This window comes from Ctenopharyngodon idella, chromosome 20 (genome assembly GCF_019924925.1).
Source record: "Ctenopharyngodon idella isolate HZGC_01 chromosome 20, HZGC01, whole genome shotgun sequence".
NCBI lineage: Eukaryota > Metazoa > Chordata > Actinopteri > Cypriniformes > Xenocyprididae > Ctenopharyngodon > Ctenopharyngodon idella.
The window spans coordinates 32297240-32313139 of NC_067239.1; the positions used below are offsets into that span (position 1 = coordinate 32297240).

Sequence of the window (15900 nt, forward strand, 5' to 3'; positions counted from 1 at the left end):
GAAATACATATTCATAAAAAGCCATTTATTCTGGATTTATTGTTAAATATTTGTTTTTAAATATAAATGTTTATTACAAATCTATATGTAAATGCAAAAAATATATAACAGTGTTAAATGTAAATCGTCAGCTAATACATGAAATGACCAGCAGAATCTTACTGATCAAGTCAGTTAAAGTTAGTTTATAAAGTGAATAAGTGAATTAAAAAGTGATAAATGTGCCTGTAATAAAGTTTGACCTTCATGACTCGATCAGAATCAAATATGCATGTGAAGGATTCGTGGCACTGAAACACATAAATGCATTAACGCTCACAGACCACTCATGTTTTATCGTCTCATTATAAACTCTGAGCTTCACAAACATGCAACTTTCATGATCAAGAAATCACGTACAATCTCACATTTATTATTTGTGCGAGTAAACGGAATGAATGCAGTAATGGAAAGTTCAATAAATAATTCACATTATAAAAGGGGGAAAGAGCCGTTCGAGCTGCAGAACCTGTAAAATCTTGCTCAAAACTGCAGCCGAACACCCATAGTAAAGCAGGTAAAGGTCAAAGGTGACTAACAGCTCTTGTTTCAATGAGTCTTTTTGCCAGTAAACACAATCTAGATTGTCATGAAGACACACGAGCGGCTCGCTGATCGATTTCTGTCACGCTGAATAGATGCGGCGCATCAGCTTCACCTCAAAACTTTGTTAACGCCGAGTGATTCATGAAATGCTTTTGCCTACTGAAAGAATTGATTTTAATGCACTCGATTAAATGCGCTAATCACAAATCACCTCAAAGTGTCACAGAAGAATATTGGCCACGAAATGCTATTTGAGAGAGTTTATTGGAAAAAAACATTGACACAAACAAAACGTCTCCTTCAGAAACCCGTCAACACAATTAAACCAGACAGTAAGCTTTATGTAAGCGGGGAAATCGTGTGTCCATCGCCACAGCATAAATTAATGCCCTGCTGAACGATATTCAATAAAGAAAACTATCAAACGCTTCCAGCTGCAGCATCCACACACTCAACACTGAGACTTGATGTTCTTCCTCAGTATTTCTGTCTTTTTTTCCAGTACAAATATCTAATCATTCTTAAATACACACATATATAAAACATCTGTTGCATGCTGTTAATAAACACAGAAATTGATTTTAACAAACAAACCGACACGGCTTTACAGCAATGCTTTTATGATCACTTCTGATCATTTGGAAGCACAAATGAGAATTATTCAACAATGTATTCGAGCTGTAGTAGAGCTGCACGATTAATCGTTAAAAGATCGCAATATTGATTCAAACACACACCTGATCTTATTCCTAAATAATAATGATTCTGCTCTATGTCTATTAAAGCTTTGACAAGTCTGATTACAGCGAACCTTCAGATCTGATCCAGAGAGAGAATAGATATGAAACAGCTTCACAAACAGTCTTTTCAACCACACAGTTTCATTATTTCTGTCTTACAATCATTCAGATGATCACAGAAGTACTGAGATAAAAGTTTATAGTTCAGATATAAACACTGATGTCTACAGTAGAGATCAAAATAGAGTAAATCACCTTCTGAAAGAAACTTAACACTTCAAATAAAGATCGTATCAATTGCATCATTATGCCAGTAGGTGGCGACAAGTGACTGTTAAAAAAAATGAGTCATTGAATCATTCACTCAAGAGATTCGGCAAAAACGCTGATTCATCCAGTAATGAAACAATTGAAGTCTTTATGAGTGAGTCATTGAATCGTTCTTTCTAGAGATTCGTTCAAAAATGCTGATTCATCCAGCAATGAAACAAGTGAAGTCTTTTTGAGTGAATCATTGAATCATCCACTCAAGAGATTTGTTCAAAAACACTGATTCATCCAGTAATGAAACAAGCAAAGTCTTTATGAGTGAGTCACTGAATCATTCATATATATATATATTTTTTTTTTTAAATAGACTGCAGCACTTAGCATTTTGTCAGAACTGCTAGTAAATTGCATGTTATTTTGTTTAGTTGTCTGTTCAGAATCGTGATCTCTATTTTAAATAAAAAAATCGTGATTCTCAGTCCAGAATTGTGCAGCTCTATTATGTAGGAATGTTTGCTTTCACTTACTTTGGTATTATTTTAGTATCATCTTCATACTTTAGAAACAATGTGACAGATTATTTTAAACATTGCTCACAGTGCAGCCTGCTTGACTTTCATTATAAGAGCATTTACAGCAAATGTGTGTCCGATTGCTTATACATAGAGACTACCTTTGAAAAGATTTTTTTTTGAAAGAAATAAATTCTTTTATTCATCAAGGATGCATTCAATTGATCAAAAGTGAGAGTAAAGACATTTATAATGTACAAAAGATTCTATTTCAAATAAATGCTGTTCATAAAAGGATCCTGAAAAATAAAATATATGACGGTTTCCACAAAAATATGGCTGTTTTCAATCATAAATGTTTCTTGAGCAGCAAATCATCATATCAGAATGATTTCTGAAGGATCATGTGACACTGAAGACTGGAGTAATGATGCTGAAAATTCAGCTTTGATCACAGGAATAAATTACACTTTACTATATATTCACATAGAAAACAGCTGATTTACATTGGAATAATATTTCACAATTTTTACTGTAGTTTTGATCAAATAAATGCAGTCTTGGTGAGCAGAAGAGACTTTTCAAGAAAATTAACATAAAATATATATATATATATATATATATATATATATATATAAAACAATTGTCTGTGGTAAATACTGTACACCATCAATAGATCAAAAATAACCTGGAATATTAATTTTACAGCTGACAGCTAAAATCCCTTTTTTTATATTTCCATTATTGTCTGGATAAGAGTAAACGCAGCATCACAGTAATGTAGCAAAAAGCAGATCACAATCATCACTTTATATCAACAGATAAAAGCTTTAAGATAAAGCATCAAACACAAACGGACATTACAAAATCGATTTAGCAGACGTTCAATAGGTGGGAAACATACAAGAGGAAGCTTTTCATGAGCTTTTTAGTGTCAGGATGACAAAAATATGAGCATTAGAGGATTAAAACCCATCAAACAATATTCATCTGAAGATTTGCGATCCACACCACAATAATAAACGCCGCCAGTCGGTTCACAGGAAGGATGAATCATTTCTGAGAAATGCCAAATGATGCGTCTACTCTTACGGCGACATTATCATATCATCATTCAGGAATAAAACAGATCTTTCCTGGAGTGGATGGGCTCTTTTGTCTTGCGCTTTTTCAGTGCGGGAGTCGACAAATCAGAACAAATTGAAATGCCACCTCCTCCTCGTCTGTGCCATTGTGTTTGAGACAGAAAATATGAAAAGAGGTTCGTCATCTCCATTATGAGACGCAGATTTCCAAGTGTTGTTTTGCTGCTGAGAAAATCTACATGTTCCAGATCAGTTTTCTTAAGTGCATCAAGAGCCATATTATGTCCTTTTACAAAGTCTTGATGTTGTTTTTGGGCTCTACTAGAACAGGTTTTCCTGCTTGAATGTTGATTATTTTCCTCATATTCTCCATTGTTCAGCTCCTCTCTTCCCAGTCTGTCAGTAACTCTCTGTTTAGTTCCTGTTTCTATGAAGCCCCTCCTTCTGAACAGCACAGTGTGTTCTGATTGGTCGACTGGAGCAGCAACCACATAGCAACACCCTAGTAACCACCCCGAGTACCTTAGCAATTGCATAGCAACACCTTAGCAACCACCCTGTGTACCCTAGCAACCGCATAGCAACACCTTAGCAACCACCCTGAATACCCTAGCAACTGCATAGCAACACCCTAGCAACTACTTTGAGTACCCTACTAATCACATAGCAACACCCTAGCAATCACTGAGTACACTAGCTACTACATAGCAACACCTTAGCAACCACCTTGAGTACCCTAGCAACCGCATAGCAACACCCTAGCAACCACTTTGAGTACCCTAGTAACCGCATCGCAATACCCTAGCAACCACATAGCAACACCTTAGCAACCACCCTGAGTACCTTAGCAACCGCATAGCAACACCCTAGCAACCACCCCAAGTACCTTAGCAACCGCATAGCAACACACTAGCAACTCTGCATTTCTTTAGAGCAAACTGATTGAGTGATTTTAATGATTCAATATACTTTGGTGTCCTGTTCCTTTTTTGAAAATGCCCTTGTTGTTTTTGGGCTCTACTAGAACAGGTTTTCCTGCTTGAATGTTGATTATTTTCCTCATATTCTCCATTGTTCAGCTCCTCTCTTCCCAGTCTGTCAGTAACGCTCTGTTTAGTTCCTGTCTCTATGAAGCCCCTCCTTCTGAAAAGCACAATGTGCTCTGATTGGTCGGCTGGAGCGGTGTGTTGTGATTGGTGTTTAGGAAATGTCCCGTCCCTTACCATAACCGCCAGTTATGGCACACTTCTAACTAACTCAACCAGGCCCCGCCCCTTTATTCTGCGTATGAATTATTTAAATGAGGAATATTGTGAAGAAAACTCAAGATGGAGGCGTTTCAGAAACACTGTCACTGATATAGAGAATAATAATAAGCTTTTTCATGCTCAAACAGCAACATTACACACTGAAGACAGATGAACATGGACGAAAATCCTGCGTAACATTACATGGCTTCCAAGAGTCACATAAAACATCCGTTTTAAAGCATCATTTGATTATCGGCCACTTTATAAACTCCCAGGCCAGACTAATCAGGCGTAATGCAGAGACCAAAGTCACGTAGATGTTGTTTATCTCTGTTAAGCCAGAGTCGACCCCGCCAAACAATATTCCATCCGCTTTCATGTTTCAATATGTTTAATAGATTAAAGATTAACATGTAACCTCATTTCAGACCTTCTTGAGTTGGTCACGCAACAAAAGCAAACGCTGAAAGCACACAGAGGCACGCCGCTGCTCTTCATTAAACTCTCTGGCCTCGATGCCGCAGACGGGAATTCAGTAACGTTCAGAGTCTGTTTACTTGAGCAGAAAAAATAATATGCAAGCTTCAGAACTCAGCTGTATGCATGCAAACTGTTGTGATTTTAACCCTTGATCCCTTACGATTGAACAGACATGTTCATGAACTCTGTGAAATCATCCATCATAATTCTTTCATGCCCTGAAAAGAACTTTAGGATTTACTTTGAAATGTTTTCACTCAGAAAATACTAGTAAATTACACAAATAATTACACAGAAACAGCAAGGCCCAGATGGATATCTCTGGATAGAAGTGTCATAGAAACATGAGGGTGAGCTCAAACACAAATCACCTTCACCACTTCCTAGCCACGCCCTAGCAACCATTGTCGAGCACCCTAGCAACCCAAGCCCAAAGAGGGATATCTTCCAATCCGAACGTTGTAAAATCATGTGGTTTGCTTTATGTCATCTATACTGGGAGCAGCCTTAGTAGTATCATCGTATCAGGCAGATGACAAGCCACACCCTAGCAACCAAACAGAGTACCCTAGCAACTGTATGACAAGACCTGTATCTCTGCATCAGAACATCATAGAGACATGGGGGTTGGCTTAGTTGACTCATGCTAGCAAACAGGATTTTCCAACATGCTAGTCATGCTAATAGTGATTAGCTAAGGGCTGAAACATGTCAAAAATATTAACAAACATACCAATGATATACTAGAACCATGCTAATAATGTTAGCATTATGCTAACAACATGCTAATTGTATTAGCATCTTACTAAAAACATGCAAACAGCATGCTAATCATGTTAGCATCATGCTAGCAACATGCTTATCATGTAAACATCTTGCTTATTGCTTATCATGTTAAAAACATGTTAATTTTGTTAGCATTATGCTAGCAACATGCTAATCGTGTTAACATCTTGCTTAGCATCATGCGTATCATGTTAACATTGTGTTAGCAACATGTTAATTGTGTTAGCAATATGCTAATTGTGTTAACATCATGCTAGCTAATCATGTTAATGTCATGGTAACAACATGCTAATCATGTTAGAATCATGCTAGCAAAACATGCTAATCACGTTAATATCACATTAGCATCTTCCTTAGCCTCAAGCTAGCAACATGTTAATAGTGTTAGCATCATGTTAACAACATGCTAATTGTGTTAGCATCTTGCTTAACATTATGTTATCAACATGTTAATTGTGTTAACATCATGCTAGCTAATACTGTTAACTTCATGCTAGCAACATGCTAATCATGTTAGCATCATGCTACAAACATGCTAATCATGTTAACATCTTGCTTAGCATCATGTTAACAACATGCTAATTGTGTTAACATCTTTCTTATCATAATGCTAACAATATGTTAATCATGTCAGCATCATGATAACAACATGCACAGAATATCGTAGGGACATGGGGAAACGTTCTTTGACACCAAGCAGCGTAGGAAGCAGTGTAGTTGCGCACGGCAAGAGCCGTTCACATTTTCTTCAGAAATTACAACTCCAATTTTTTTCTTTTTTTTTTTACAGTGTAGTAGTTTAGGGAAATAACAAAATTCATCATTTGCTTTTGCATCATCCAAACATTTTCTTTCTGTTCTGGATTGATCTTCACAAGCGACAGCGCTGAATTATTAACCACGAGCCGAAACATAAAACAATCAAACTAAAACGCAAACACTCAACTCTCATCAGTTCTTCACTTTCAACGCTAAACTATTTTCACCTCATTATCGAACTTTTAAACCTTAAGAAATTACTACTTTTATTCATCAAGGATTCATTAAATTTATCAAAAGTGACAGTAAAGACATTTATAATGTTGCAAAAGATTCTATTTCAAATAAATGCTCTTTCTATTCATCAAAGAATCCTGAAAAATAAACTGTATGATGCTTTCCACACAAATTGTTCAAGTTTTCAACATTGATAATAATCAGAAATGTGCATCAAATCATCATATTAGAATGATTTCTGAAGGATCATGTGACACTGAAGACTGGAGTAATGATGCTGAAAATTCAGCTTTGATCACAGGAATAAATTACACTTTACTATATATTCACATAGAAAACAGCTGTTTTACACTGGAATAATATTTCACAATTTTTACTGTATTTTTTAATTGAATTGTATCAACTGAATTATAGTAAATATCTCATGAACTCGTTTTAGTTAAACTATAGTCATGCGTGACGTACCGCTGTACGTGACGATCCTGGTGGTTGAATCTCCCTCTCCGAAGCGTGTGATCGGTGTGAGTCGGACCACGTAGGCCTCGGGTCTGATGAGCTCCGTCAGGTTGTGTGTGATCAGTTCTCCCTTCTGGATATTTCCCTCCACAGGAATCTCCTGCTCCCACCAGCGCTGCTGCCCCGTCTGAAGGAAGAATCAGGCTTACATCAGCTTTACAGGGAAAATAAATTGCTTGCGTTTCCTGTCAAGGTTTTAAAGAGGACCAATTATGCACTTTAACAGTCTTGATGTTGTTTTTGGGCTCTACTAGAGCAGGTTTTCCTGCTTGAATGTTGATTATTTTCCTCATATTCTCCATTGTTGCAGCTCCTCTCTTCCCAGTCTGTCAGTAACGCTCTGTTTAGTTCCTGTCTCTATGAAGCCCCTCCTTCTGAAAAGCACAATGTGCTCTGATTGGTCGGCTGGAGCAGTGTGTTGTGATTGGTCAAGCGCTTAGAGCATGTCAGGCCCCGCTCCTTTATTCTGCGTATGCCTTGGGTTCACACATTTAATGCTAGTAACTCCATCAGTTTGTGCTGGAATTGTGCGACTGACGCCACTAGGCTTTGAACTGAAGCTGCTGGGTTACTGTGAGGTAACAGCTGCAGTTATCTTGGGCTCACTGGTAAATTGGAAAGTGCTGTTTTGTTACTGGTAATCGCTGGCATTATTCACCCGCGGCCCTCTGAGTCACTTACCAGGATGTCAAATCCCGTTTCCCTGACAGGAATGAGAATTAACCGGATCAGAAAGTGTTTAAGTTCGCCGCAGTCACGGACAGATGGATTCATTAAGCGCCAAACTCACCGTTCCTCCACTAAATACCAATTCAGTCAAATTACGACTTGCAATTTTGGGCAGGTTTTCAAATACACATTATTAGAACGTTTCCATAAAAACGACCAGCTGTAAACAGTGTGATGTTTGAATCAAATTATTCACGAGACACTTTATTTCTCATGTTCACACTGACAAAGACTGATATATGTAAATTATAATATGTGTCTGCGTGTGTGTCTGTGTGTATATATACATACAACATGCCTTGCATTCAAGGTTTACATTTATCAGTTCATTCATTCCCTGGGAATCAAACCCATGACCTTGGTGCTGCTGCGCCATGATCTATTCTGTGATCTATAGGAAAATGAATGCTAGTTGCGCTTCATATCTGTTCTCTCATTGGCAGTCGCTGCATCATGTTGCTGCGTTTGGTCACCTGACCTCAAACTGCCAAATCTCAGTGAAAATGAAAGACCTCCAGATCACTTTGACAGAGCAAACGCTGTCAGTGTGAACGCACCTTCGGTTTTTCTCACACTCTCATCTTCGTAAAATGAATTCACATGCGCTTCATGTAACCTCCGAAGCAGATTTCCTGAGATCTGATCAAACGAGGAACGTGAGTGAGATGTAGAAGTAATGAAAGTGCCGGTTCTCCTGCAGCAGAGCCTGACGGATCGCCCATGTGTAATGAGTGTGTGCTGATCACCAGTCACACAGGAGACACGCGAGAGACATGAACGGACCAAATGAGCCAAGAATGCACTAGAGAATTAAAAGAATTTTTTTTTTTTTTTTTTTTTTTTTTTAAATAAATAAAATTAGTAATTTCATAATAATAAAAAAAAATGATATAAAATAAAATAGTTGTAATATTGAAATAAAATGAGGGTAACACTGCCCTAAAACAGATGAAGATATTTAGGATCCATTGAAAATACAGGGCAAATAAAATAAAATAAAATAAAATAAAATAAAATAAAATAAAATAAAATAAAATAAAATAAAATAAAATAAAATAAAATAAAATAAAATAAATCACGATGACACAAGTAAAGAAAGCAAAAAAAAAAAAAAAAAAGTAATAAAATAAAATAATTCATGAAGGCGTAAAGAAAGCAAGATAAAATTAAATACATAAGTAAATAAATAAAATAAAATAAAATAAAATTACGAAGACATGAGTAAAGAAAGCGAAATACAATTAAATAATTAAGTAAATAACATAAAATAAAATAAAATAAAATAAATAATGAAAAATCATGATGACACGATCAAAGAAAGCCAAAAAAAAAAGTAATAGAATAAAATAATTCACGAAGACGTAAAGAAAGCAAGATAAAATTAAATACATAAGTAAATAAATAAAATAAAATAAAATAAAATTACGAAGACATGAGTAAAGAAAGTGAAATACAATTAAATAATTAAGTAAATAACATAAAATAAAATAACTCATGACATGAGTTAATAATGCAAAATAGAATTAAATACATAGATATGTAAATAAAATAATTAATTAATTTTTAAAATATAAATAATAATAATAATAAAAATAAAAATAATGAATACTTTAAAATAAATTAAAATTACCTAAAGACATGAGTAAGAAAACAAAATAAAATTAAATAAATTAAGCAAATACAAATTACTCATGAAGATGAGTAAAAAATGCAAAATAAAATTAAAAAATAGATAAGTAAACAAGTAAATTAATTAAAATAAAATATGAGTAATTTTATTTTATTTATTTTTTTAACAAAACAAAGAAAGCAAAGCAAAGCAAAGCAAAACAAAACCAAACAAAACAAAGAAAGCAAAGCAAAACAAAACAAAGCAAAACAAAAAACAAAGCAAAACAAAACAAAACAAGACAAAGCAAAAAACAAAGAAAGAATAACAAAACAAAACAAAAAACAAAACAAAACAAAGAAAGCAAAACAAAACAAAACAAAACAAAGCTAAGCTAAGCTAAGCAAAGCAAAACAAAGCAAAGCAAAGCAAAACAAAACAAAAAACAAAGCAAAACAAAACAAAGCAAAACAAAACAAAGCAAAGAAAAACAAAAAACAAAGCAAAGAAAAACAAAAAACAAAGCAAAACAAAACAAAGCAAAACAAAGCAAAGCAAAAGAAAAAACAAAACAAAACAAAGCAAAGCAAAGCAAAGCAAAACAAAGCAAAACAAAGAAAGCAAAGCAAAGCAAAGCAAAACAAAGCAAAGCAAAGCAAAGCAAAGCAAAGCAAAGCAAAACAAAACAAAACAAAACAAAACACAACACAACAAAACAAAACAAAACAAAGCAAAGAAAAACAAAAAACAAAGCAAAACAAAGAAAGCAAAGCAAAACAAAGCAAAACAAAGCAAAGCAAAAGAAAAAACAAAGCAAAACAAAGCAAAACAAAGAAAGCAAAGCAAAACAAAACAAAGCAAAGCAAAGCAAAGCAAAGCAAAGCAAAGCAAAGCAAAGCAAAAATTAAATAATCCTAAAAGCAAGACGCACACATTGAAGATTCAGTGGAATTAGTGCATTATATGGCAACCTTAGCATACTATTTCCAACATATGATGAAGACATGAATAAAGAATGCAAAATAAATAAATAATTTTGTAGGCAATATTGACCTAAAAGCCATGCACTGGAAATAGTTCACTATAGGGCAAACCTGTCATATTATTTCCAGCATATAATGATTTGAGACACGCTAACTGTAATCTCACATGACGTGATAGAGTACGAATAGTTAGTGGTTTGGGACGCGGCTGAGAAGAGGCAAAAGAACAAGTGAAGAACGACTGGTCATTCTCACATTCACCGTCTCTGAACTAAAGCTTCATCTAGGATTCACGACGGCCTCGATCACAGAAGATCGTCCATTATGAAGCTGTGAAACCCACAGGCCTTCAGTGTTAATTCAAAGCCGAGCCGAGGCTGAGATCATCACGACTGAAGCCGGCTAAAAATAGCAGCGCTGACTTCTGCTCGACACGCGCAGCCGGGGCTCCGGGGCCGTGATTTATTTACCAAGGAACTCTCGCTTTCCTGCTTCTTATTCACTCATGTACCGTCAGACCGCTTCAGCAGGGGACGGAGGTCCTTCGTACATCATACAGCCGGAGAAACATCCGTCTTAGTGAGAACTGGAGTAAAGATTCCTGCGCAAACATGTTTCACTCACAACAACGCTTTTCTTATGAGTGATATGAACGTACGTCTGACTTATACTTAACTAAAAGTAAAACTAGAAAAAAAAATTACTTGAAATAAAAAAAATACAAAATTATAAAACTGTCAGTGTTATTTTAGTTTTATTTCAGTTTTATTAATATTTTGAATTAACTTTTATTTGTATATTTTTAGTTTTTATTTAAAATTTAGTTCAATTTTTAGTAATTTAATTATTTTTGTTTTATTATGTGCTTTGTTATTTGCATATAAAAATAAATAAATAAATAAAATATAATATAATATAAATATAATATAAATTATAAAAAATAAAATAAATAAATGAAATAAAAAATAAAATGAGATCAAATTAAATTAATGTTTCCAATTAATAAAAAAACACAAAAAATACACTAAAACATAAAATAAATAATAAAAATAAAATTAAATTTTTATATATATATATATATATAATGTATAAATGTTAAAATGTATTATGTGTTTAGTAAATATATAGTAATTTTGTTATGTTTTTGTTATTTTATTAGTATATAAAAAAATAAAATAAAATAAAATAAATAAAATAAAATATAAAAAATAAAATAAAATAATATAAAATAAATAAAATGAAATGAAATAAAATAAAATACAAAAAATAAAATAAAAATCATGAACAAATGCACACATTTAAGATCCACTGGAAATAGTAAATTATACTGTACCATTGACATATTATTTCCAACATTAAACAAAGCAAAATTTTAAGTTTCAGTTTATTTCCAAGGCAACATTTATAATTTCCGTGTAGATTAAGTTTTTCAACTAATATTTACATTTTTTTTTTAAATTTCATCTTTATTTCACTTAACAGAAATGTTTTTAATAGTATTAGTTAACGATAATAACCTTGATTTAAAACTGACACAACAAAATTATTAAAACTTTAGCAAAAATTTGTTTAAAAAAATTAAAAAGCAGTATCTCAATGATAAAATAACACTGAAGCTACTCTCACAAATCACTGCAGAATTCAAACGCACGTCATTTACACACTTCTACATGTTCTTATTATGAACTATTTATCATTAATTAAAACTAATAAGTGTGTAGCTACTATTGTTAGCCATAGAAATCCTCATATCGGTGTTCATTAAGTCAGATAACTGCAGCAAAACAGACGACAAGTGGTGAAAAACACCACAAAATGAGTCAATGGCGTGTGGTTCTGCTCTTTTCCAGTGTAGGGTGATTTAGATCACTGTTGAACTGTAATCTGGTGAGAGATCTGGAGTCACACAGACAAACTGGCCGATGACCTTCACTGCAAACTACAATCTTCCAGAAACCTCCTGACTGACCAGCACTGACCTGTCGTATTCCGAGGCGGTACGCCATGATGCGGTCCACTGCGCTGGGGTTCATCTGCGTCCACTGCAGCTTGTAGCCGTACACGCGCGGCCGGTTCTGCCACAGCGGGTTATAGGTGTCGTAGTAGAACTCAGGAGCGAACGCTTTCCCTGCACAGACGACATGGAGAAATCATATGATTTTATCATGTTTTCAATGTGGCGTCACACCCATTAATTCATAAAATAAAATGAAAATAGAAAAAATGGAAATATATATATATATATATATATATATATATATAAATTTACATATATTTAAAATTAAATCATTTTATTTAATTTTTTCTAATTTAATTTAAATTTTATTTTATAAATATATATATATATATATATATATATATATATATATTTATACACACAAATAAATTATAAAATAAATAAAATAAAATAAAAATAAAATTAGATAAAATTAAATAAATTATTTTTATTACACTTCCAATGTGACATCACATCCATTAATAATAATAAAAATTATAAAAATAAAATGTAAAAAAATAAAATTAAATAAATAAAAATTAATAAAATTAAATAAAAATAGAAAAAATGTATATATATATATATATATACACACACACACACACACACACACACACACACACACAACAAATTATAAAATAAAACAAACAAAAAATTAAATTAGATAAAATTAAATAAAATGATTTTTATCATGTTTCTAATGTGACAACACATCCATTAATAAAAAATAAAAAATAAAAAAAATAAAATATAAAAAAATAAAATTAAATAAAATGATTTTTATCATGTTTCTAATGTGACAACACATCCATTAATAAAAAAAAAAATATATATATATATATAAAAAAATAAAATTAAATAAAATGATTTTTATCATGCTTCCAATGTGACATCACATCCATTAATACAATAAATAAATAAATAAAATAATAAAAATAAAATGAGATAAAATTAAATAATATGATTTTATCATGTTTTCAATGTAACTATATATATATATATATATATACTGTACATACACATAAATTATAATAATAAAGTTTGTGTAATTAATAAAAATAATACATGAAATAAAAATAAAACGAGATCAAATCAAATTAATAACCATTAATAAAATAAATAAATAAAAAAATAAAATAAAAATAAAAATAAAAACAAAAAAACCCCCAAAATGAATTATAAAAAAAATAAAATTAAATAAAAAAATTAAATAAAATGGTTTTGTAGGTAATATTGGCCTAACAAGCATGTACAGAGGCATAAATTAAGGGTCACTCTAGTGTACACTTGAGATTAACATGTGACTGCAGATATGACATCTACTCAGTGTTTGGAAACAACAGCTCATGATTCTGCTGGCATGAGCGAACTCTAAAAACACAGCAAGAGGAAACACATCATTTACATACAGAAGTCTTAAAGGTACAGTCTCAAAGCTCGGTTTCATCGGTCACTGCATTCTGAAGCGTGTCAGAGAGTAATGCATAATTCAGTGCAAGTGTGCATCGCATTACTGAAACAAGCTCTAGAGCGACGTTAGCATGAACTGTGTTCTTCTGAGACTCAAACAGTGTGGAAAAAGATCCTTAAAATACTACATTATGACTGTTTTAGTGTAAGAAACGTGAGTGAATCTCAGGGTGAAAAAATAATTAATATGATATAATTAAGTGAGCTTCTCAAAGGTTTTCATGCAACACTATGCCCAATTTTAAAACAGTTTTCACAATATGAATTTTTGAGTGTTTAAGCTTTCAAATGATACCTAATTTATAAAAGAAAAGGCAATAAAAAGCATGTCAAGTGTCACTGGAACAGGCTCTTTCAAAGGAACGTTAAACACAAGCTCCTCGTCGGCTCATCTCAGCGTGTTTGGATGGCATGTATCCGGTCAGATAGAGCTGCGTCGGCTCTGACGCCGGGGAATGAGAAGCTGCTGATCTCGGCAAGCCTCCTCATAAAGCCGCCGCTGGGGTGTGTGTGTGTGTGTGTGTGTGTGTGTGTGTGTGTGTGTGTGTCAGCCGTGACTTATTACGCAGACGCTTTTAATGATGCACAGATTTAACCTCGCAGGAGGAGAACTGGCTCTGTCGTCCACTTCAACAAACACACAACTAAAGGAAAATCCTTGCGGATAATGGGACAAATTAAGATGGTCCTGCTGCAGATCCAGCGGTTTTTCTTCAAAGCGGCAAAGACAGTCGATCATGTTCTCAACCACAATTTACTCTCAAATTCAACAATCACTATTTCATTCTTCACAAGGCTGTAAACATTCGCAAATATTTAGGATTGTGGGTAATAGTTAAGCAATTAGCCAGTTAAAATGGATTAAAATAAATTACTTATTCTATTATGAATAAATAGATAAGTAAATAAATTCTATCATGAAAGCATGAATAAACAAAAGTAAATAAATACACATAAATTAAATTATATATATAAAAAAATTATTCTATTTTGAATGAATGAATAAAATAAAATGTAATTATAAATGAATGGCAATACATTTAAATTTGAAATAAATAGATAAATTAAAATAATTTCTATTATGAATGAATTAATAAATAACTAAATAACTAAATACACATAAATAAAATTATAAATAAAAATTAATTCTATTATGAATGAATGAATAAATAAATAAATAAATAAATTCTATTATGAAATCATGAATGAACAAAAATAAATAAATACACAAATTAAATGATAGAAAAATAAAAATTCAATTCTATTATGAATGAAAGAATAATGTAATATAAATTATAAATAAATAAATAAATTCATTCATTCATTCATTCTATTATGAATGAATGAATGAATAAAACACAATTTAATTATAAATGAATGACAATACATTTAAATTATGAATAAATACATAAATAATAAAGTAATATTATAATTAATTAATAAATAACTAAATAAATACACAAATAAAATTATAAATAAAAATTAAATTATATTATGAATGAATGAATAAATAAATAAATATATAAATTCTATTATGAAAGCATGTATGAACGAAAATAAATAAATGCACATAAATTAAATCATAAAAATTCTATTATGAATGAATGAATGAATAAATAAATAATGATAAATAAATAAATAAATAGATAAGTAAATAAATTCTATTATGAATGAATTAATAAGTAAATAAATAAATAAATACACAAGTTAAATTATAAATAAATATCATTATAAAATAAATATAATTATAAATAAATAACAATAAATTTAAATTATAATACATAAATTAATTCTATTATGAATGAATGAATGAGTAAATAAATACACAAATAATACACATAAAATCAAATTATATTATGAATGAAAGAATAAATAAATAATATTATAATTGAT

The 15900-nt window shown here is 31.9% G+C and overlaps 1 protein-coding gene across 4 annotated transcripts in view; it reads right to left on the reverse strand.

The window, feature by feature from the left end:
- The window catches only part of LOC127501915 (MAM domain-containing glycosylphosphatidylinositol anchor protein 2-like), a 157920-nt gene that overhangs the window by 18441 nt on the left and 123579 nt on the right, over positions 1–15900 (reverse strand). For all 4 annotated transcript variants that reach the window (XM_051874239.1, XM_051874235.1, XM_051874236.1 and 1 more), the window contains exons 10-11: positions 12521–12669; positions 7170–7347 (exon numbers count right to left, since the gene is read on the reverse strand). In XM_051874239.1, coding sequence (XP_051730199.1) covers positions 7170–7347; positions 12521–12669 — 327 coding nt within the window. The remainder of the gene's footprint in view (positions 1–7169; positions 7348–12520; positions 12670–15900) is intronic.